General features: G+C 43.2%; 1 protein-coding gene across 1 annotated transcript; it reads right to left on the bottom strand.

Annotated features, from left to right (window-relative positions):
• Positions 1-349: 349 nt before the first annotated feature.
• On the bottom strand, positions 350-21,599 carry CFAP52 (cilia and flagella associated protein 52). The gene is made up of 14 exons (XM_075170107.1): positions 21,500-21,599; positions 20,127-20,326; positions 19,241-19,377; positions 18,455-18,583; positions 17,330-17,429; positions 16,746-16,862; positions 9,786-9,886; positions 8,649-8,819; positions 6,629-6,777; positions 5,810-5,955; positions 3,496-3,647; positions 2,759-2,861; positions 2,477-2,588; positions 350-1,674 (listed from the first exon to the last, which is right to left on the bottom strand). The coding sequence occupies exons 1-14, from the start codon at positions 21,576-21,578 to the stop codon at positions 1,499-1,501; spliced, it is 1,872 nt and encodes a 623-aa protein (XP_075026208.1). The 5' UTR covers positions 21,579-21,599; the 3' UTR covers positions 350-1,498.
• Between the last annotated feature and the right edge of the window lie 1,183 nt (positions 21,600-22,782).

Raw genomic sequence — 22,782 nt, 5'->3', positions numbered from 1 at the left:
GAGCTGGCGGTGACATGGGTCTTCGGGACTGCCTGGTTAGCTCTCACAGGCTCCACTTCTGTTTTCGTTCTTCTAGCAGAAGCACAAATGTTTTGCCTGTCTGTCCTACATTCCAGCGGTTTGATCCTGCCTTCCAAACCACAGCGAGCATTGCTGCAGAGCTTGTAAAACCTGCTGGAGTGTTTATCGCTGCATAGCATCAAGTCTTGACTCCAAAGAAAAAGAGGAAGGAATGACTTAATTCCTTTGCTAAAGACTCCATTAATAAGAGCAGAGATATTTCAACCAGAAGGAATATGACCTGCATAGTGTTTGATGGACAACATAGGTGCACAGATACCCTCCCGAGCCAGTCCAAAAGGATCCACTTTTATTGTGCTACGAGCAGTAAACATTTTTAGTGGCATATAAAGAGTAATAAGCAATCATACCTTTAAATTCCTATCCCCCATTGCCTAGCAGAACAGCTAATACTATCAATACAGGTATGACAGTATCTAGCTGACACTGCCTTTAAATCATCATCTTAGTTAACTAAAACATCTGTAAGCCTTAACATTAAGGAATGCAACGTTTCGCTACCATTTTAATTTATGACAGAATTCTCACAGGCCTTCAATGCCTGCAAAAGAAATATTTACTTCACTTGCATCACTTCACAGGCTGGCTACCTACACTGATCTTTAAACAAACAGTATCTTGAGAGCTGTTGGTTTTAAAACTAGATATGGTACCAGCTACTCATTCTCAGACTAAATACATATTTCATGCAAATGTGGAGCCCGTTTGAAAAATTAGGCCAATGACCAGGAATTTGAGTGTGGCTAGCTGGAAACATCCAGGCGTTTTTAGACATGACTGCACTCTCACTCTTGTAAACCAGGCCCCCGAAGAGAGTTTTAAATTGGACACCGCAAATGAAGAAGCCCCGACATCCTTGTATTCCTTTGAGACAGTGATTTAAAAGCTTGACTCAAAAGAGCTTCCCAGTTAAACGCCTGAGTTGGAGCTGAGGGCTTTTTCCTTAATCAGGACCAGACAAATTAAAATGAACACAGAAGACTGAATTTACACAACAAATTATTCATTAAAGGAAGGGACAGAAGGGGGTAGGGAAGAGAAAGAGAGACCACGTGAAAGCAAGAGAGAGCCCACAAATGAGCAGACATACAAGTAAGACTACGCTAGGAGACTACCAGGAAAGGTGGCAGTAACAACGTGCAAGTGTTATAACAACAGCCTAGATGATTTTCAGAAGTGATGAATCCTTTCACACCAATCTAAAAGGAACAGCAAATTCTTAGCCCCCCTGAAAAAAATCAGACCTATTTATTCACTGCTAGAAAGGATATCTGAAGGATCTGGTAAATGCATACCAGAGAGTATAAAAATAGTATCTCCTCTAACAGTATAAATGCTTTAAAACAACTTCAGTAAGAGAAAAGGATTGCTAGGGCTGGCCGAGGAAGTAGCAGCCTAGCAGCTCCTGTGCCAGCTGTTAGTGCAAGTCTGGGTATTTCCAGAGCAGGATGGCACCATCCGCACTCACACTCACAATGTACTTGTTCCCAGGGCAGATTTTGAGACGGGTGATGTTGCCACTGTGGCCCACTCCAACATGAGTCACTGCACCCTTGTTATAGTCCCACAGTTTCACTAGATGGTCATCACCACCTGCATTAGGCACAAAGGAAGAACATGATTACACAGAGTTCTGCTGCTTTTTGTTCCCAGATCACAGGCAGGGGAATACTTAGGCATTCATTCGACTTAGGAAGAGTGGGATGCATTGTCTTGGGCATTATGGCAAAAACTACTTCTTTTCAACTGAAGTAGAGAGTCAGTGTCCAGTAGAATGCTCAGGACCTGCACCAGCAGATCACAGTGAGCTATGGCTGGCAATTGGTACCAATAATATGGAGGGCCTTTGAAAGGCTCTTAACCAACATTCGTTTAAGAGGTTAATCTAAGAGAACCCGTGCTGACATCAAATCTGTGGGTTTTAACTATAGTTGTTACACACAATACCATAGCTCGCCTATGCTAGTGCTAGGCTCCCAGAAGAGATGTCATGATGGTGGGGAACATGTGAGCCTGAGGCTGGATGGAGCCTGGAGTCATTCCCACTTGCAAACCAAAGAGACTGCCAGGCTTCTGGAGTAGGGCACTTGAACGAATCATTCAAGTGCACGCTGAACACCACCGAACTCAATGAGGAGCAGGGCAAGGTGAAACCTTTGGAGACATTTGAACCTTGTCTTCACCTTTACATTATATCTTGCAAGACTGAACCATAGTATCTTCCAAGTCTGAACCACAGCCTTTTTCTAAGTATTTTTCCTCAGTGATTCATGTTATTTTCCCCTTTAGCCGACCCTTCCTTTTAGTTTTTTCTTTACTGAGATCCTTGGTTCATTGCCTTCCTTTTCCTGCTCTTAATATGACCTTCTCTTTTCTAGTTTCAACACCTACTCACCTGTAACAAAGTATGCCCCATCTGATGTGATGTCCATCCCATTGATGGAACCCGATACAGACCCTTCCACTTCTCTGATTGCAGAGCCATCAAACACTTCCCAGTATCCAATCTAGAGAGCAGACCAGAGAGGAGGGCTCAGTTGTGCATGAATAGCACACAGATTTCAGCACTGCCCTGTAACACAACCTTCTGTGGAGGTACAGGAGCTTCATCACATAACAAGCGCTAGACTTTGTGTTTTGGAAGTACTGCAGACAGAATTCCTGCAGTTTTGCTTACCCTTCTGTCTGTTCCACTGGTGATTATCTGGTACTCTTCAGGATGGTAACACACACATTTGAACAACGTGTTGGCTAGAATCATTTGTATTCTTACAAAACGCCTGCAAAACACCCCCAAAACAGGATAGAGCAATAGGGTCAAAAAACAAACTTTGATTGCCTGAACTATCTCTGCTTATGCTATACATCAGATCTCTCTTTCTACTTGGATATTTTCAGGTATTGGTCTGAGTTCAGGGTTTCATGAAGCCTATTAGGGTCATCACTTCTGTTCCCTATCACAGCTGCCTTGTAAAACTTTTGATCTGCTGTCATTTGAAATTAATTTTTTTAATCCAGAATGCTTTCTAGGTGCTATTCACTATGCAAAAATTTCCTTATTCTTACCACAATGCAGAAAGTCTGCAGATCTGCAGTAGTTTGACAAGAGTTGTACACTGCTAGAAAATGGAGCTAGTGGGAAACTTAGGAAATCACCTGCTCCACCCCCTTGGGCAAGGAGGATCCAATACAAGTCAACAACTTGAGACAAATGTTTGTCTAAACTTTTCTGAAAAGTTTCTAGCATTGGAGGTTCTACATTCCCTGACTTGATTGTTCTTTCTAGTAATTTTTATTTCCTAATGCTTTTTTTCCCCTCCTCCTCACTATGTGGTGTCCCAAATAGGGCACAGTGAGCCAAGAGAGACATTACCAGCACTTTAAGTGCCTTCCAATACTTATCCGTCTCCTTACACAATATCCCAGATGATGCAGGTTCCATCAAGGCTGGCTGTGACGCACTCTCGGTCATTCTTCTTAATCTTAATGCAGGACACAGCAGATACGTGCTCCTTCAGAACTTCCCCCAGTTTGTGAGTCCTCTCACCAATCTCCCAGACCCTCACCTGAAAATCAGCAACAAACATCTGCTCTTGTACCACCTAGTCCTGACTGAGCTCAGGAGGATGCCTAAGGCTTTCCTGAACTCTTCTTTTTTCTTATAATACATACAGCAACTCAATCTCAAGGGACTGTCTCTATTTTCCTGTGGGTTATTCATGCAGCTGACCCATAAAACTGAACTGAGTTCTTGAGAGTGTAATCCACTTGGTTCAGGAATTCCTGACCGTTAATCCCAGACCTTGTTTTTGCCAAGTTCCCACTCTCCCATGCTTCAGTTTACTTATCTCTCAATCAGGAAAAAGTCATGAAAATATCCATGATATATTTCCAGGGGTGCTTTAAAGATCAAAGAGCAAGACTTCTGAAATGGAATATAAAAAAGCTACCTGTTATTTGTGCTACATATAATGCCAGTAAGTAAATACAAAACAGCTCTTCAAATCTTTGATGTGAAATATGTGCCTGAAAGCACCTCTTTTCCCAGTGGTGGTAACAGCAAAAATCTTTCTGCTTTGAGGACTTGATCCTTCACACGTTGCATATATTTTCCCATTAGTGCCAAACTTCATGATATCTATTCACTTTTACATTCTGCTAAGGTCAAATCCTAGTGAAAATTTAGAAATTTAGACACAGACATCAAAAGCAGAGAGAGCTGACCTTCCACGTTTTCAAGTCTGATGCTGAGTTACCTATGGGATCTGGATGTCCAATTCCCACTTGCTAAATGATCAGAACATCCAGATCTCTTAAGCAACCCTGAACGTCACAGCTTTCAGGTGATTGATTTTGACAGAACCATTAGCATTTCAGAACACCTTTTTTTTGTGTTCCAAATGAATACTGCAAGTGCTCCCCTGCAGTTCTCATTTCTACTTAACCAACCTTTAGCTTTAATTCTGTCTCAGCTGTCGTTTTCAATTCAGAGATCAACTAACCAGAGCCTGTGCCATTCTGTCTGTGTTGATACAGAATCTAGGTCCTCCATCTTCTGCATCCTCTGGCACTAATCATCCAAGGTACTTAACTGTTCTTTATTAGTGAAGGGTTGAAGTGGCTCATCATCTCTAATGTCTTTATGCAGTGAAACAAGGCAGTGCTGCCGTTACTGCTCTACAGGAGAGCTGAGGTTCAGAATGATTCAGAAAGATGGTTCAATGATTAGGACATTAGCCTGAGATTTGGAAGACCTAAGTTCAACTCCTCACTCTTCAAGACTTCCCGTGCAATCTCCAGCATGGCACACTGAACACTTGAGATCAGGGTACACAAACAAAGCGCAGAGCGGTTAAATCAGAGTCAGGAATCCACGCACAATTACATGTCTGGTTGTGAGTGCTTGCCAGAACGCAGAGAGGAAGTCCAAAGCAAGGCAAGAAACTGAACATGAGCCTTCCAAGTCTAATTATTTATTTTTAATATAAATAAACCCCCTGTGTTTCAATTATTTAAACATTAGGAGAGGATTGTCACTTTACAGATTGAAAAGGGCCACAACTATATGAAATGCATGGAGTAGCCAAAGTACATGGTTTTTGTTTTGTATGGCCAGAAAAAATTGTTGAAATGCACAGGTATGATGCCTACAACATATTTTCTTATTTTTATTGTTATTTGCATTGGAATGTTTCCATAATTGTATTAGAAACTGAGTTATTATTAGAGTCTTTTATTAACACCATCACCAAAACTAGATAGTACCATCCCAGAAAATTAGGAAGTTACCCCATAGACACTATAGCGATATAAAGTGAACTTTGTACTATTAAATCAATTCATACAGGTCAATTTAGACAGGACTAGGACTTCCAAAGCAATGACAAAAAGAAAACCTGTGCTAAAGCACAGTTAGACAGAGGCTTGCAAACAAAGACTAATGCAGATAAGCCAATATAGGGGAGAGACAAATGAACTAAAAGGATTAAGAGCATATTCTGCATTAGAAGGATTTCCAGGACTACCATGCTGGAAGAAATCGGGGCATTGTTTTACATTATGCCCTCTGAGAGCAAGAGATTTGCATATATCAAAGGCTAGTATTTTTGAACTCAGTCCTTTGCTCAAGGGAAAGCTAAGAATAGCTCACTTTCTGACTAAGCAGTTACAATTCGCAGGTCCTGTGATGAGAGCACAGAGCTGCTCCAGGTTTTTAAGCAAAAATTACCTGCCCTTCACCTCCTCCACTAATGATTCGTTTACAGTCACTTGTAGCAGCAATTGCCGTCACACCCAAGCTATGGGCATGGTTAATCACATACATTAGCCGTCCAGTCTCTGGCATGAAGGCACGGATTTTCCCGTCATTCCAAGCTGGTGAATAAAAAGAAACAGATTACCCAGGTGCACAGACTTTCCTCATATTATTGTCTCCCTTTCCTTTCCAAATGAACCCCTTTTTTTATTAAGTTCCTTTATAAGGCCCACCCTGTAAGATCAGCAGCATACATGTGAAAACCACTGTACTGCAGAGCTATAGCCCCAAATAAACTATTGAAATTTAATACCTTTTTGATTCTGGCTATGGGCAAATTGGTTTGGTAACAATGGGGGGACTGCATTGCTGCTCTAGAACTGCAGTAGTTCCTGTGTAAGCAATTTGCATATGGTGATGGGTAGCAGGGTTTATGCAAAAGAAGTTCTCCATACATCACAGGTTAATCTGTTGCATACAACAAGGTTAATATTTTGGAATTAGGTCTTCTGAATAAGACTGAACTGAGTAGTGAATTGCTGGAATTCACATCCAAAGCGAGGTCTCAAAACCTTGCCTTCCACTGACACTGTAACTGCAGTACCAGGATACTGGGGGCTGTAAGCAAAGTTCATCGGATGAGCTGCAAGCAAAGAGGCCTTTGGGTCAAGTAATGAACTGAATTTAAACCCATTCCCAATTTAAACCTCTCTTCATTCTAACATACTGATGTTCATTCAATTTGGCAACACTTAAAGACTGGACTCAGCCATGGGTCTGGACTATCATTACCTGAAATGATGCTTTTGCCATCCCTCATAAACTCCATGGCATGGCAGGTCATGTTGGGGATGACGATTCGTAGGAGCTCCCTGTTTTCCGGGGTGTGCCACACCCGAATATCATTTTTGGAGCAGGTACCGAACAAGTCAGAAGTTCCCCTGAAGAATTCAGAGAGGAGAGATAATGAGGAAGGGCATACAGAAAATGTTCCTTTCTTTGTCAGACCTTAAATCATCCTTCAAAGCTTAGCTGTTTCTAACATGCAACTGTTCCCAATAGGGATCACCATGGTTAAGACAAAGGCCTTTTTCGTAGGATCACTTTTCTCACATAACATTCCCCTGGTCTGGTTTCTACTCAAAGATGCATTTTAAGGAACATTTAAAGTGAAACTAAAAGAATTCTTTATACCTTTTTGAAGTTGTGACATTTATTTCCCATATTCAATCTCTAAACAACTTCACGTGTTGTATATAATAGACACAAAAGTGGGTGTAGAGGTGCTGACTGCCCAGATTTAACATCAGGGACTAACAGCAGCCTCATATTGTAAAGATGTCATTTTTTATCTTGCTTACTGGATGATTCCTATTCAACATCGCTGAAGGCAATAGAAATGATGGCAAAAGCCTGTTCATAATATACTTGTTATACATGTTTGAATAAAAAAAGACTTGCAGCATTTCAAAAGCTATGGGACCGAATGCTTTGAAATAAGCTCTAAACCATACATCCTAGGGATATGACAGAAAGTGAAATCTAGAAAGGTACCACAAGCTTTTGTTCAACATCACCATCAACGCCCGGAAAGATGAACCCGGACAGAGAAAACTGGCACAACAAAAGTGTGGCACCTTTTAAGCCCAGCTTGTGCGGGTGCTTTATAAAGCAGGTTAACATCAGCAACTGAGGTATTCTGAAATAAGACAGAACAGGGAAATTAAGCCTGTATTTCCCAATCAGTGATATGCTCTGTCCAAGAGCAGTTAACAGATAAAAAGTTTAAACATATATGCAAGGATGTAGTCCGTAGTCCTTACAATAATCACTAAATCCAGCTCATCCAAATACCTGTGATGCAGATGTGTCAGTCAGGTATATTAGCATCAGATTACCCTAAAGCTCCAAATGATTTTCTCATTAAATTAGAAGGATGTGGATTTTTCAGGCTGGTGACAAGCAGGGAGGAGGGCTTCTTGCATTGTGCGCTTTGCTGTACCTTGATAAGATTTGATCCTCTGTGCCGTGTCAAGAAGCGACGCAATAACAACATGCCAAAAATAAAAACTTTCATTGGGATCAAACTCCCATTCTCTTTTTGGAGAGGAAACAACTGATCCATTGTGGGGTTTTTTTTTTTTTAAACAAAGTGTCATGATCCTACTATACAGGAAGAGGGAACGTTTGCTGTCTGTTCACAAGACAAAAGCAGACAGAAGACACACCAGTATACCCAGCATCTCTCGTCACAAGCCTAGAATTTAATAGAACATGCCATATTGTCAAACATGAAATCGTAAGTGAGGCTGAGACACCCAAAAAGCCTCTTTGAACAGTTCTGTTAGTCAGGTTTCAGCTGATGTTACAGGTGAGTAGAAAAGCAGACACCTCTACAAGCTCTAGCTGCAACAGGGTACACAAAAGCAGACTTTCAGGATTCACATGCTGGCAGACTAAGAGGCGCGAGTCTCATAGCACCGATCCTAGGAGAAATGGGGGAGGTTGCCATCGCTGCCATTACCCAAACATAAATAACTCTAGTCTTTTTATTTCAAATTCTTTTTGTAGATAGATGATTTTTCCAATTCTCAAACTGAACTGCTGCCTTCTGCTTTCAAGCAGCAGCTCACCGTCACCCTTGCATTTCACTGGTAGGTGACAGCATTGCCCGTATAAACCATCCCGTAGGGACGTTAATAGGCTTTGGGTTCCTGTTGGTTAAAAGGTGTTTACATAGGTATCCTCACCTTACTGGCAGCTTACTCAAACTTTTTCGCCAGCCAAAAGCATCCCAGCCAGTTATACTCACAACGGAAAAACGATGTCGTGGACGGCTTCATTATGACAAGCAGCAATCAGCTCCTCTTTAAACGCATTGTAGTTAATTCGATAAATCTGGCACTCATTTGTCCCTACAAAGAACTGGTGACCCTGACCTCTGCATGTCAGGGAAGTGACAGCGCCTTGAACTTGGATTTTCCTGTTAAGAAAAAGAAGATGTTTAGCCTGACATTGACCTCGAGGTACTTATTTTCCAGCTTCCCTTTTCCCCTGACTCTATGGAGTCTTGACTTTCTTTGCTTCCCCAAAAAGCTCCATACTAGGCTGTGATATCAATATGCAAGAACGTGATCAGGACTAACATCTCATTCCCAGTCACGTGTTAATACTTCATATGATCTTGCCTGTCCCACCTGCTACTCTGCCAGGGCTCGCAAAGGCAGTGCTTTGGAGACTTTGTTTTCTGGACCAGGGCCTAAGGTAACAGCATCTTTGTTGATATTCTTGCTCAAGTGCACTTAAATATCCCATATTCAAGAATATTTCCAGACAGTTTAGATCTTCTATTGTTTCAATTGTACAAAGCTAAGCTTGCAGAACTGTACGCTTAAGTTGGCTACTCAAACAATGCAAAATGAATAGCTGCGAGCCCAATTTTCAAATTACATACTGGGAAATGATGCCTGCAGCTTTCTATTTTGTATGCAGAAAAAAGCTTTGCAAGTACTCCAGCAGTTCCAGACATGTGCCTATAAAATTAGCGGAGCCCTCCTTTATAATCCCATGTCCTCCAACAAACCCTCTTTTACATGGCAAATACTACTCTTTCTCAGTTGGCATAAATAAGCATAATTTTACTGACTTCAACAAACCTGTCTCACTTTGCACCAATTTGGGATCTGAGTCCTAATGCCTAAAAGGAAACAATAGTCGTTTAAAATGAACAATGAGTAGGGCAATTCACTTCTGTGCAAACGCATGCAGTAATTTTCAGTCTGCTTCAACTTCATTATGTTGGAACCATACTGTCTATTTTGTCTCCAGGATTGAAAAACTGAGATTTATTTGGATTATGCCTTTACGTAGAAAAGATTGGTTCTTATACTGTGACCCTTTGGGGGAATTGTCACCTCTACCCTCCTGATTCTCCCATCTACAAACTCACTTCATTACTTTGTAGTTTGAGCCTTTACAGAGAGCTACGATCCCTCCTCCGGTGCCGACTATTAAATCTCCTGTCTTCAGCAAAAGCAAAGCTGTGAGTCCCTAGGAGAAAAAGGGATTAAAACACAATTGGATGGAAGCAGAGTCTCTTTATTGCTGCAGCCATGCTGAATAGTACAACGGAGTCTCTATCATGCTCCCGATGGTCGTGCTTATGTCACTCAAATATGGCTTTATCGGTATTCTTTGACTGACCTAGGCTAAAGAGTGACTCTCTAGACAGAGAAGGGAGAAAAGAGTTATTAATTTCAGGTATGTATGAACTAATACAGTATGAGGAGCAAGCAAACAGCATCATCGTGGATCCTTCAGAGCAGCTGGGACCACATAAGAGTCTACATATCCTTACCTCATTCCAGCAAGCAATACACACATTTTGTATCAGTGCCTCCACTTTTCCTTCCACTGGTTCTTCAACTATCAGACATGAAAACAACAGAGGATAAAACTCAGCCTAAGCATCCTTTCCTATAGCTCCTTTTAGGACAGATCTCTGTGTCCCAGACCTCTCTCCCTGTCTGAAAGACACAATCCCATCTCCCACCTATCAGTAATAAAACACATTTGTCACAGAAAGGGTTTGGAAATTAGTCAGCCCATCATCAACATGGGTTTCTGCTGTTTACTAAGATGATTAGATCAACAGGAGGTCAGCCATTAGAAAAAGGAGAAATGCTTTTCGGTGGATAAAGTACCAGACTACAGTAAAAAACTGACAACAACAAAATCAACAAACAGCTAAACGAAAACAGTCCTCAGCCTTGCCACAAAATTTCAAGTATAAGAAAAGTCAGTCTCTGCTTCAGTTCTGCTACCTGTGAAGTACTATTACTCTTCCATATACAGGAAAACAGATAAATTCTTGAAAATTTCTGAGAGACTCCAAGATAGGCTGCAAGAGGGGAGAAATTACTTCTATGGGGTTAAATCCTGATATTCTTACTCAGAAAAATATCCCTACTAGCTTGGGGGAACATATGCATGAGTGAAATGGAAAGGAAAAGAAAAAAGGAAATAAAGGAGCTTTATGCCATCAAAACTTGGACTGAAAACTAAGCTCTGTCATAAAGCAAGCGTGTACAAGAGGCACTTCTACTCTCACCAAGAGGGCAGAAACTCATTGCCGTCAGTTGTTCCAAGTCAGAAAGGCCAGCTGGTAGCAGCTCCAGGCTCCCCGTGACTTGTAAGGAATCTGTTGAGCTTGACATTTTAAGTTGCAATACAGACTCCAGCAGCACTTGCCACTACCTAGGTGAATAAGCATTATTGCCAACTGTTGTGATAGTACCAGCAGTTTCACAATATTAAGATTTTTTTCCTTTAAGCCCAAGCTCATAGAGCCATTATGTGAAAACAACGATTTCTGTTTGGTGGAGTTTTTTCTGGAAAAAAAAACCCCCATCTCTAGCATTTAGTGTTGTGAAAGCATGAAGAAGTGAATTCTCAAAGAATAACAAAGAGGCAAATCAGAATAATTCTGCATTTATTCTTTAGGAAGAAATCACTGTCATGTGCTCGGTCTGTGATTTTTGAACAAACACAGGTGTCAGCACTTTATGATAAAGTTTGACATCTAAGCGGCACCACCCAGCATTCCTGTTCTTTTCAAGCATTAATCTGGCCTAACCCCAGTAAATTTTCAGGATTAAACACTTTCAGAGTGTTTAAAAGAATAAAAACCAGAAAGTGTTGATTTTCTGTGTGGAAAGGATGAAGCTCTAAGGAAGGAGAGAGAGGAAGTGAAGAAAGAAGAGAAAACAAAATGGACATTTGAGCTATTTAGATCTGGAAAGGATGTTGCAAAAGCCACAGACAAGGTCTGATGAATTTGGAAAAATTACTTTGGTTCAATTATCCAACCAAATAGAAGCAATTGGTTGTTTTTAAAGTCTTGCTTATACTTTTTGAAGAAAAAAAAAAAAAATCAGCACATATGTAACTGCGCATTCCAGTGCTGACATTCCAGGCAGCCTTGCACCTACCTACGCATCAGCTTAAGGACTATTTAACTTCAGGATCAAATAAATATGGACTGCAGGAGAAAAAAAAAATCGAAAAAAGTTTTCCTGATTTGTAATCTATTTGCACTGGATTTCTTCATCAGTCTGTCTCCACAATAGCATATCCACAGTCTCCTGTAATATCAGGACTGATCACTGTGAAAAACCCAACCTCCAGAGAGGATTTTATGCCATGCTATCACAACACTACCAGGCAGGAAGCCAGGTTGCATGCAAATATTCTTAGCAAAAGCATGAGAACAAAGGGATTCTTTTTAATTAGAAATATGATCCTCAAGCAGAACTGTTTCTGACCAATGTTTTTTAAAATTTCCTATGAGGTGTTGGCAGCATTTTGCGAGTCCCCTGTTATCACAGGCCCATCAACTGTCTTTTGATGTACTGTTTTGCAGGTTTTCCTGTAAAAGACTTCCACCTCAAATGCCCTTTGGGTTTAGCATTATGGCAGGTGGCGGCATTAGAAATCAAACCTATGACTACATAGTTTATCTGATTACAGCTCCCTGCTACTTGCTAATAAATTAAAGTTTTTGCAGCACTGCCAAGACTGCTTTGATTTTTCCAAGGTATTCTTTTCAGTTCTTCAATTTGAGAGGGAAGCGGGTATTATTAAGACAGAAAAAAAAAAAATTAAAGTGGCCAGGATTCATTGCCAGGCTTTCAAAATGATCAGAGTTTGATTTCAACCTTGACTTGACAATTGTGCCTCTTTCTTGTCCAGTCTGTTCTTTGAATCACCTCGAGCAAACAGATAGCTTTATAAATTGCACTTGTTATTCATGGAGTCAAGCAGTTCATGTTAACGATGTGATGAATGCTCTATTTTATATACTTTCTTGTAGATGAAATGCAGAGTCTAATGTAGGAGGTTAAAAATATCACCATTCATTATTTACTTCTTACAAAAAGAAACCACCGCTTTGAAGTATGATTATAAATAAAAACACCAGCAAAAATCCAGCCTGCCCATTCCCTTCCCTGCAGGGATACTTGCTCTTTGTCCCATTCTGATCTCTTGCAAAGTTCTTGAGTGCTCTATGAACTCTTCCAGTGCAGCTCCTTTAAATATTTTTTTTTTTACAATGCAAATCACGCCAACTATTTCTGAAAATGCATTTGCAATTGTACATCCCACTTTGCATCTGAACGGGTGCCTTATAGCTCCTCAAGACTGGACGGGGATAAAAATTAATTTTGTTGTTTATTCCAGTATTTATAGACGTCACAGAAATACACTTAAACTTAATTCCACGTAGATGGAAAACAGGTTGCTTCATCATACCAGTGAACTATTCTGCCACTCCTCTTCAAAACAGAAACAATGAAATCTTCAGATCGTGTCTATATAATAAACACATTCTTATATATCTAAAGGCAAAGTTCCTTTAAGGTTGACCAAACTTATTTTCAATAAACATCTTCTCCTCACCCAAGCAGTATCTAAACTCTTTCTTTAAAGATATGCTCGTCGTGGGGTGGCTGCGGATTCCAGATTTAGAGTTTAATGGTATGCTATTGGCTCATTAATTCCCCGGTGTGACTGGTGAACAAGGTTTTCGGAGATACAGGATAATGTTCGTTCACGAATATGCATCTTTTCAGATAGAACTGCAATGAAGTGATGAAAACTGTTCCAAGGGGAGGGAGGCCGGACAGTTCCACCACTGGAGGCTGTACGGCCAGCCTCCCTGCCAGGGAGCGGGCGAAATGGCTGGTTAGGAAAGTGCGTGTCCCAAAAGCCATGCTTTGGACCAGTCATGCCTACCTCGAAACAGCATGGCTCACTTCTGAAACAAGCTATACGGCAGCTTTGCTTTGCACGGCTAGAGAGGTGAGAATTTTTGTTACAAGTACTAATACATGGTACATTTTCAAGAAAGAGACAAAAGATGTCTTGTGAAATACACACAGCTCTGCAGGGGGGTAAAAAATAAAAATCAACACCACTTCTAGGGTTAGCAATATGATGTACTAAACTGTGTAGAAACAAGGATGCAAATACTTTTGTTTTGATAAATACTGTGTTTTTGACTTGAAAAAACATCTGCAAAATACCTCTCTTGGCATTGAAGGCTATGCTACAATTGGGAATTTCTGCCATAAAACATTAGATCGTACGTGTGTTCAGCGAGGACTTGTTGACAGTCGTGTGACAAGGTATTATTTGTAAGTAGAGATGTGCAATGGGTGGGTGGAAAAGGATTCGCAGTATAGAGCTAGGAAGGGAGAACTGGAAGGTATGAAAGTGAATCTGGCAGTAGCTGGAGATAAAAATGTACCAGCACCTTCTCACTGACTGCAAGAATACAGGTTTGACCTGATGAATTTCCCTTTTCAGGCATATGGAAACTGCATTGGTAAGAGTGAGGGAAGAGAGCAGAGAGGAAGAAAGCAAGAGAAGGGGTGATAGGGTTGAGCACGTATCTGACTGAAAAGCCTGTCTTTGAACAGAAATGTCTGTTTTAAGCAACAGGGCAAAAGAGGAGATTGGAAGGACTACTTGTTATTTACATCCAATGCGAACGTCTCCTTTCCTCTCCCTTCTCCCAAAATGCCCAGTGGTATATCTCAAGTAGCTGCCATTACATAACACTAAAAAAACAAAGTTTAAGTCAGGTTAATGCCTACCAGCTCAGGTCTCATCCACAAGGCCAGCAGGCAGCTGTGACGAGATCCACTTCTGGATCTTCTCCCTAGCATCTTGTCAGTCTCTTGCATAGTCAAAAGTCCTGTTTTTCTTCAGCTTTTCACTATCAGAAGCAATGTCAGCTGAAACTCACAATGCTCCAAAGGTCTCTGCCACAGACTGCAGTTCCTATGGATTTGCTTGATGATAAAACCCCTCACAGTACAGATGGGGTCTGGCTTTGAGACTCTGCTTTTCTCTAAGAGGCCCTAGGCCCTCTTCCAACCCCCAAATTGCACGGCATCCTGCTAATGACCCTATTTGATCGCTTCTTTAGCAATGGTCTCAGAATTATATTTTTTGTGAAGTTTTGTTTCAAATGCATTCGGCACCTTTCCCTCACCCCTGAGTTCAGGACCTTGTGTGGCTTCAACCAGGTACTCTAGGCAAGGTACACACACGGCTAGATGTAGAAGGACTCAAAGCATGCAAGCATTTAAAAGGGGAGGTGATAATCAATCACCAAGACCTTGGCATAAGAGACAGCAGAGATCAGCCAGGACATGGGTCCTGTGCGGATGCAAAGCCCTGCAGGATGACTGCTGGAAGACTAGCTTAACAGCGTGCAGTACAGGTATACCCACAGGAGTATGCATCTTCAGCAAACTTACGATTTCCATCAGGAAAACAAAATACATACATTCTTGTCACTTAGTATGTACACAGTTAAAGTACTTACATTCCTACAATGCAAGTGGGAAAAACGATTAATAACTTCTCCAACCTTCTGAAATAGATAAACATGGAAATATATTTCAAAGAATTCAATGGCTCCAAGTCATCCCAGAGATATGGGCCTGCATGTGTAACGCAAGAAACACTACATTTTGAATGGGCACATATATGGTCTGTATATACATGTGTTGGTACAAGCAAAGTTCAGGAGGTTTAGAGAAACAAGTCCAGAGTAGCTTTTTCGTTGGGGTTGACTGCTGAATTTTTCTTACAGTTCTTGTTAGTCTTGTGTTTGCTCTCAAACAAGATCTGCTTCTTTGTAGGACAGCTTCCCCATCGCATCCCTACCTGCATTTGGTACTTCCATCTGCATTGCTTCCCCTGCTGCTAATAGAATAATACCCCTGGTTGCCAATAGAATCACAAAATACATTCAATCTCATGCAAGGAAGTTTTTCAGGGAAGTGTTTAAATTCCTTAAGTATCACTCCCTCCACCGGGTATAAACCGAGAAGCTACAACAAGTCAACAGCAACAAATATATAAAAAGATAGCAACAAATAGAGAGATCAAGAACAAGTGTACTAGCTGGTGCTGATTGTTTATCATTACAGCTCCCTGCATGCAGAATTCTTGTACAATGAAAGGCCAAAACCTCCTTATTCAGGAGATACTCCTGTCTGAGGCTACTCATACCAAGACCCATGAGTCCCAATTATAGTTACGAACTTTGGGGTTATGAATTCAAGCACTCAGAAATTAAAAAGCAATAGAATCAATGTACCCTGTGCAACCTTGTTTTGTCCCAATTGTGCACATGCATTATAATAAACTGCTTAATTATATCATCTATACTACCTTTTTCAGTAAGACCTCTGCCTCATCAGTGGCAGAATCAGAATTTCAAGACGACGACCTCCTGAAGGGAAGGGGGAGGAACGGTACGGGGAACAAACACAAAAATCCAGGAGGTTGGGGTTTTTTTAAGAGCAGTTGTAGTGTTTTGAAGTTTTTCCAAAATACCCTTCCTGTGGCAAACAGCTGTCTTGGAAAATTTCAGCCCAGACAATTTAACAAATCTGTAAGATCTGAATATAGGACCTTAGAGCAGTAAGTGTGGGAAAGCCTCTCAAATAAGCACTTCTACCGGTCTTCCTGGGAACATCCTCTGTCTCACTCCAGCTAGTAACTTCCTAAAAAAAAAAGAACTCAGGAACTACTCCATTTTTGTGATTGTTTTTCACTTTTTATGATTTTTACCAGTTTTATTATAAAAGAGAGTTTGTGGGATGACACATGAGATCCAAGTAAAACCCAAATTCTGAGCCAAATGAAACTGAAGCTGGGCTAACGGTCTCAGACTTTAGGATCACAACTGAGACACAAAGAACTAATAGCACAGAAAAAGGGTTAGTCTGTGAATCGACTTTGTAATGGTTCTCCTGGAGGTTGCCCTACTTTCAGTTAGTAACAAAGAGGAGGATAAGGAAAAAATTCGAGTCACAGAGCTGCTACTCACCGAGCTAAACTTCTCCTTCTGGGGCCCATAGTCAGTCATCAGCTTGTTGTTTGTACTCACTTTCAGGACATCACCACTTGATGTGCCAACATAAAAATAATTATCATCATCTGACATCTATAGGAAAGCATAAAAAAAAGAGATCATGGTCTGGATACCGAGACACTTGTCCCAAGCCTAGCACTGGCCTGCATACATACCTTTTTTTCAGTGTATTGCCAAGATTTAATCTGAGGGGATAAAGCCAATGTTTTCAACCTGTCACACTCAAAGATCCATAACACTGCTGAATGCAAGACATTTTCTAACCAAATCTAGATAATATTTTGAAGCAAAAGTGGGATTCTCTGGGTGCTAAAGCCTGTGATTAAAATACATGCTGCTTCTCTTCAAAAGCATTCAAAACATTCTTTCCAAGGATAAAGAAACTGTGGGAGACCATCTGCCATGAGCCAACACTTAGTAATTCACTGCCATCGTGCAGTTGTAATTGGCATTTCTAGCATTACTATAAAAGCTCATGGGTTTTCTCTAGTCTGTAGAGAGTTTCTTAGTTTAGTCAAATCATTTTGGCTGAAACTTACCTTAACACACATGATCACTCTTCTCAATTGTCCTGTCTGGCATTCAGTCGGTCGGATTTTCCTATTTGCTAGATCCAGTTCCCATACTCGAATGGTCCCACTATAAGAACGAATACAGTGGGATCAAATCCATATATGCAGAAACATCCAAGTTTTTTTACTACTGGAAGAATTAAAAAGCCTTTACAAGGCTACATTATTCTGAAATTTTAATAAGGAGGAAAAGAACAATATCAGGCCAGAAGTCTCTGTCTTTTCTGCTGTCTCTTACGGTAACTTTTTCCAGGTAAATCAAAAATCTTAAAGGTTCACCAAAAACATATATGAGGGTTACGGAGGAGTATGTAACAACCTTGACACTTCATTTCCCAGAGAGACATGCACTGTGGAAATCTTAGTTCCTAGAATAGGAAATGAATGGTACAGGACACTCAACTATTTTCTAGCACAATTTAATTGACAACATAGGAGCCAATATAAAATCTTTACACACAGTTGCCCTTACATTCAACAAAGTGTTAAAATTGCAAACACCAGCACTTGTAAGTGCAACTGCAGCCAAGAGCATCCAAAGCCTTCCCAGATTTAAAGGGAGGTGCAGGTCCTAACACATTCAAATGTCAGGCTAGATACATGGGGGCTGTCTCAAATCCATGCAAAATGTGACTTTTTGTACGAACTTTTGTAACAAGCCAGTGACCAACTGTACATCACATCTGGTGAGGATAGGAGATGATCCAACGACCTACAAGATATCATTGTTTCTACATTAATTAACCATTGTACAGAGCCACTCATTGACTGCTTTTCTTGTGTAAACACTGGCAACTAAATATTTTAAACACTGCATGGGGAATGCTGAGTACAAAATTCTGCTATCAGGAACAGAAGTGACGCATGTGGGTCCCTGTGTACTGCTTTGAAAACATATTATTATGTGTAGAACAAGCAGAAATGCCTTAAAGGGACAAGCTGATGGATATTCGTGGGTCCATTCAGAGCAAAAAGAAAAACCATGAGCACACAGTTGCTTAAATTTCCTTGTATTTAAGTAAAGATTCTTTGTAAAAGGAAATAGGTCCACGGGTTCTTTCCCTCATTTCTTTCATCTAAATAAAACCTTACTTTCCAGCAGTAACAAACATCTCGTCTCTGCAGCTGGAGCACACCACGACGGTCGCACTCCCTGCGCTGCGTGCCGAGGCAGGGCTCCCGCAGACAGCCTCTCTCTTACCAACGTGCCACACAACCACGCTGCAGGAGAAGGAGGGGCTTTAAATAGCTTTGCTTTTTGACATTACTTAAAAACAAATTACTGAAAAACAAAAGCAAGACAAAACCTATTTTCCTGCAGTCTGTTCCCACCAGGACACACAACAAAAGTAACTTTGTAGAGATTTTACCCAAGAAAAACCTTATCACAAATGTGTGGAATTGCAGTTTACATCCCCTGCTCCTGCAGCAAGGGTATGTGTATTTGTCAGATTCCTTCTGCTGAGCAAGACTCAAATCATACCTTAGGCCACTTGTGAAATCTAATTTAAAATAACTCTTTATTCCATTCTTACTTGTCTGTGTGTCAAAGCAAGCCCTCAGTGAATTTTATACTCCTTCAGGGCAGTGCATTAAGCCAGCTAACTGTGCAGGCTACATAAGGGTTCTGGGCGATGACACCAGCTTAAGAATTAGCTGCTCCCCTTGCTTTCTCCCTCAGCTGTTTCCCCATACCTTGCGCTCTGCCCACAGTACCCACCCGGCTTCCCATCGGACAGAGCTGGATCACTGAGGAAAAACATCAATAGGGGAAAGAACCAGACTGCCAGAAGAGGGAAGAGTAAGTACTCCCTAAGAGCATTCTTCGATACCCTACAACTTGTCAGAAATCTTGTGCAAAGAAGCTGAAACGGTTACCTGCCGTCATCCTGGCCTCCCAGTGACACGAGATAAAGGCTGTTCGGAGAAAACGCTAGTCCTTCAATTTTACCCTTATGCAGTGACAGCCGAGCAAGTAACTCCTTCTTCGGGAAATCCCACAGAATGACATCTGCCTGAGGTGCAAAGCAGAAGGGGTCAAAGCCAGAGCATTAGATACAACACGCAGGATTGGATATAACAACTTTCTCTGGCAGGAAAGTTGTTAGAAGCAGCCCGGCTTAAGGTTAGCTTCTATCCAGCCCAAAGCTCCACTGACATGAATTCGCTTCAGATTAGGTGCTCTAAGAAGCATTATTCCAGCTTACCGGTCGAGTAGCTCTACTTCATTTCAGAATCAAAATTTACCCTGAGACATTGAGTATTTGACTTAGATTTTTAAATACTGAAAAAGCTAACACTTGATTCCTTCCAGGCATCTCAGGGTCTTTTCAAATAGGCAAAAATTAAACCATAAAGAACTTTAGAGGTCTAAAAATGCAGGTGGGTACCTGTCAAGGGCTTTTGAAAGCACCTCTGGAACTCAAGTCTCTGAGCTTTAAATATAACATCATTTATTAATTAATGTCTAATGAGATTTAGGCTGCCACATGCCCACAACACTTTGGATAAAAAGGACCGAAACTAAGAAATCCTTCAATCTAGTTAACTCAATCCTCGGGAATCTGCTTAATACTTTACAAAAACATAAAGGCATATCCAGCAATGGACTAGCCACAATTTCCCATTCTCTGCAACGTCCTCCCACTCTAGGCATTTGTTTTCCAACAAAAGAAAAAATAAACAAAAGGTGTTCCCACCGCTGGCAAGCCAACTCCCATTTCTTTGGTCAGTATTAAGTGGTTAAAATCAGAACATTATCCACCTTGAAGCCCACAAAAGTGACTTGTCCAGAAGCAACGTACATCCCGTTCCTGGATATGACAATGCAGGAGACATTATTGGTGTGGCCGTGCAAGAAAGTCTGTTTCTTACTGTCCAGGTCTTGAATAACTACAGTACATCCCAGGGGATACAGAACATGCTCCTTATCAGGGTGGCAGATGAGGCCACAGGGTATATGCCCTGCAAGAGAAAGGAGTGAAAAGTCTGCTGGCTGTTAACGGTTCTGGGAGCTGCAGGCAAATTCTCTTCCCCTGCCTGAAGCACGCAGTCCCAAGAGCAGGCTGACCTCCTCCCAACACCTCTGCACCAGTGGCCTTGCTTATCGCCATCCCTAAGGGGAAATCGCTTGTTCCCCAAGGTTGATCTCACAAGGAGGGCAAAACCAAGAGCTTTCCAGTCCCCCCAAAGCCGTTCAGCAGAACAACCCCGTGTAAAACTCAAGGGTTTTGGACGCGCTGTGCTTCCTACAGCTACCAGCAGATTCAACTGGCCAGAGGTCTCAGCCCTTCAGCACAGAGGGTTCTCCAAGAGCACCTGCTGATTTACGGAGGCCACATCACCAGTCCATATTGCCATGACCTGCCTCAAAATAGCTGCAAAGCCACAAATTTCCTGAGAAGGCAGTCGGCTGGAGAAGCCCTGGCACCTAGCCCCCAGCCCTGGGTCACAGGAGTGTTTACGACAGCATTTTGTGCAATCTGAGTTGGTTTTATTTTGAAATGAAACTCTTCTCATGCTAGTAAGCTGGGTAATTAGAAATAATAATAATAATAATCCTGCAATTCAGTCAAACTTTTCCTGTTCTTAACTTTGCATCTGTCTCTTACCATGCCCCTCTTACCATGGGCATGGGGCACGGGGCAAGGGGAGCACAAGGAGGCGGCGAGGGGGGCAGGAGGGACCCCGTACACCCGCTGCTCCTGGCTTACCCCACAGCACCACGGCCCCAGCCAAGACCCACGGCTGCCCCACACCTGCCCCCATACCCCACTCCCACCCCCCCACGGTGCCCCATACCTCCCCAGCTGCCCCTATGGTGCCCCATACCCCCTCAGTTGTCCCCCATGGTGCCCCATATCCCCTCAGTTGCTCCATACCCCCCCAGCTGCCCCTATTGTGTCCCATGCCCCCTCAGTTGTCCCCCATGGTGCCCCATACCCCCTCAGTTGCCCCTATGGTGCCCCATACCCCCTGAGTTGTGCCCCATGGTGCCCCATACCCCCTCGGTTGCCCCCTATGGTGCCCCATAGCCCCTGAGTTGCGCCCCATGGTGCCCCATACCCCCTCGGTTGCCCCCTATGGTGCCCCATACCCCCCCAGCTGTGCCCCACGGTGCCCCTCGCCCCGCACTACCGTTGAAGCCGATGGCCGCCCGCAGCTCGAGCTCGCCCACCCCTCCCGCCGCCGCCGCCGCCGCCGCCGCCGCCGCCATCTCCCCGCGCTGGGGACGCGGCGCCATGGCAACCGCGCCTGCGCGCCGGACCCTGCCGCGCGCCCCGGCCGGCAGGGGGCGATGTCGGGCGGCGGGCGCGGAGCGGCGGCGGCCTGCGCCTGCCCCGAGGCGGTGCCGTGGGCCGGCCGCGCCTCCCCGCCTGCCCGGGCCGGCCGGGGGCTGCCCCCGTTACCGGCAGGCGCGCACCTGCCGGAGGGGCTGAAGCGCAAAACTCCCCGGCTAATGAATCCCGGCTTGGCCTGGCGTCCTGCCCTCAGGAGCGCGGGACTCGGCGCCCACCGCTGCTGAGGCGCGATGCCTGGGTCTGGGGTACCGGCCGGCAGCCCGGGGGGCTGCGCCTTCTAGGCAAGAAGGGGCGGCAGGGCTCGGCTGCCGTGGGGGAGAGGGTCTCGGCCTGGGCTGCCGGTGAGGGAGGCGAAGCTGGGCCAGAGCGGCGGCCATCGCTGGTGCTGCCCTTCACCCCGCTCCTGGCCCCGATTCACCTGGGCCGCCGAGAGCCCTCAGAGAGCAGCAGCGGGTCTGTGCTGACCCTGCTGCCGTCAAGTGACGGCACGACACAGATGAAAGATCTCTTTATATCCCGTTACAAGTCCCCTCGGCCTCCCGGGCCCTCTGCTTCCCCTGCGTGGTTTCGGGTTTTTCTTTTATTCTCCAAGAGTTTTGAACTTTATTCAAATAATGGAATAAAGCGTAAGAAGAAAGGACTGTAGCGTCCCTTTCAGAAACAGCAAAGGCACTCATCAGATTACAGGCAGTGAATGCAGTAAGCGCACTGACATCCATTGTGATTTACGGCTCTAATCGGCGGGCGGCGGAGGTGCACAGCGTGTACAGCCTCAGAGGGACTCACAGGCTCTGCCACCGCATCAGAGACATCCACGGCCTGCACGATACAGCCCCACCACCTGGTATTTTAATACATTAAAGGCCTGCTTCCCCTTTACAAGGAACTGCTCTGAAGACCGCTGAGAGGAGGTCAGGCCGGGTTGCTAATGAAGGGCTTTGCATTTCCAGGCATCTTGTGCATCCTGTACATCTCTGGGGGGAGAGAAACAGCCTCTTGGGAAGGGAGAGGGACTCCCATGGGAAACTTTCAGCCGGACAGAGAGTCCAGTACATGATCACGGAAAGAAAGAAATACTGAGGCCACTCTAGCAGAGCTTTTTAATTGAAGGGAAAGAGT

This window comes from Calonectris borealis, chromosome 20, assembly GCF_964195595.1.
Source record: "Calonectris borealis chromosome 20, bCalBor7.hap1.2, whole genome shotgun sequence".
NCBI classification, from domain to species: Eukaryota; Metazoa; Chordata; class Aves; order Procellariiformes; family Procellariidae; genus Calonectris; species Calonectris borealis.
Note: the sequence above shows the minus strand (reverse complement) of the source record. Positions and strands in the feature narration are given on the sequence as shown.

Bases quoted from the DNA above. Each gene is read 5' to 3' on its own strand.
- CFAP52 (XM_075170107.1), bottom strand. From the start codon at position 21,578: ATGGCGGCGGCGGCGGCGGCGGCGGCGGCGGCGGGAGGGGTGGGCGAG. The intron at 17,430-18,454 runs GTAAGGTTTTAT...TCGTTCTTATAG, and splicing joins ATGTTTGTTACTGCTGGAAA to TGGGACCATTCGAGTATGGG. The intron at 1,675-2,476 runs GTGAGTAGGTGT...TGCCTAATGCAG, and splicing joins TGGGGCATACTTTGTTACAG to GTGGTGATGACCATCTAGTG.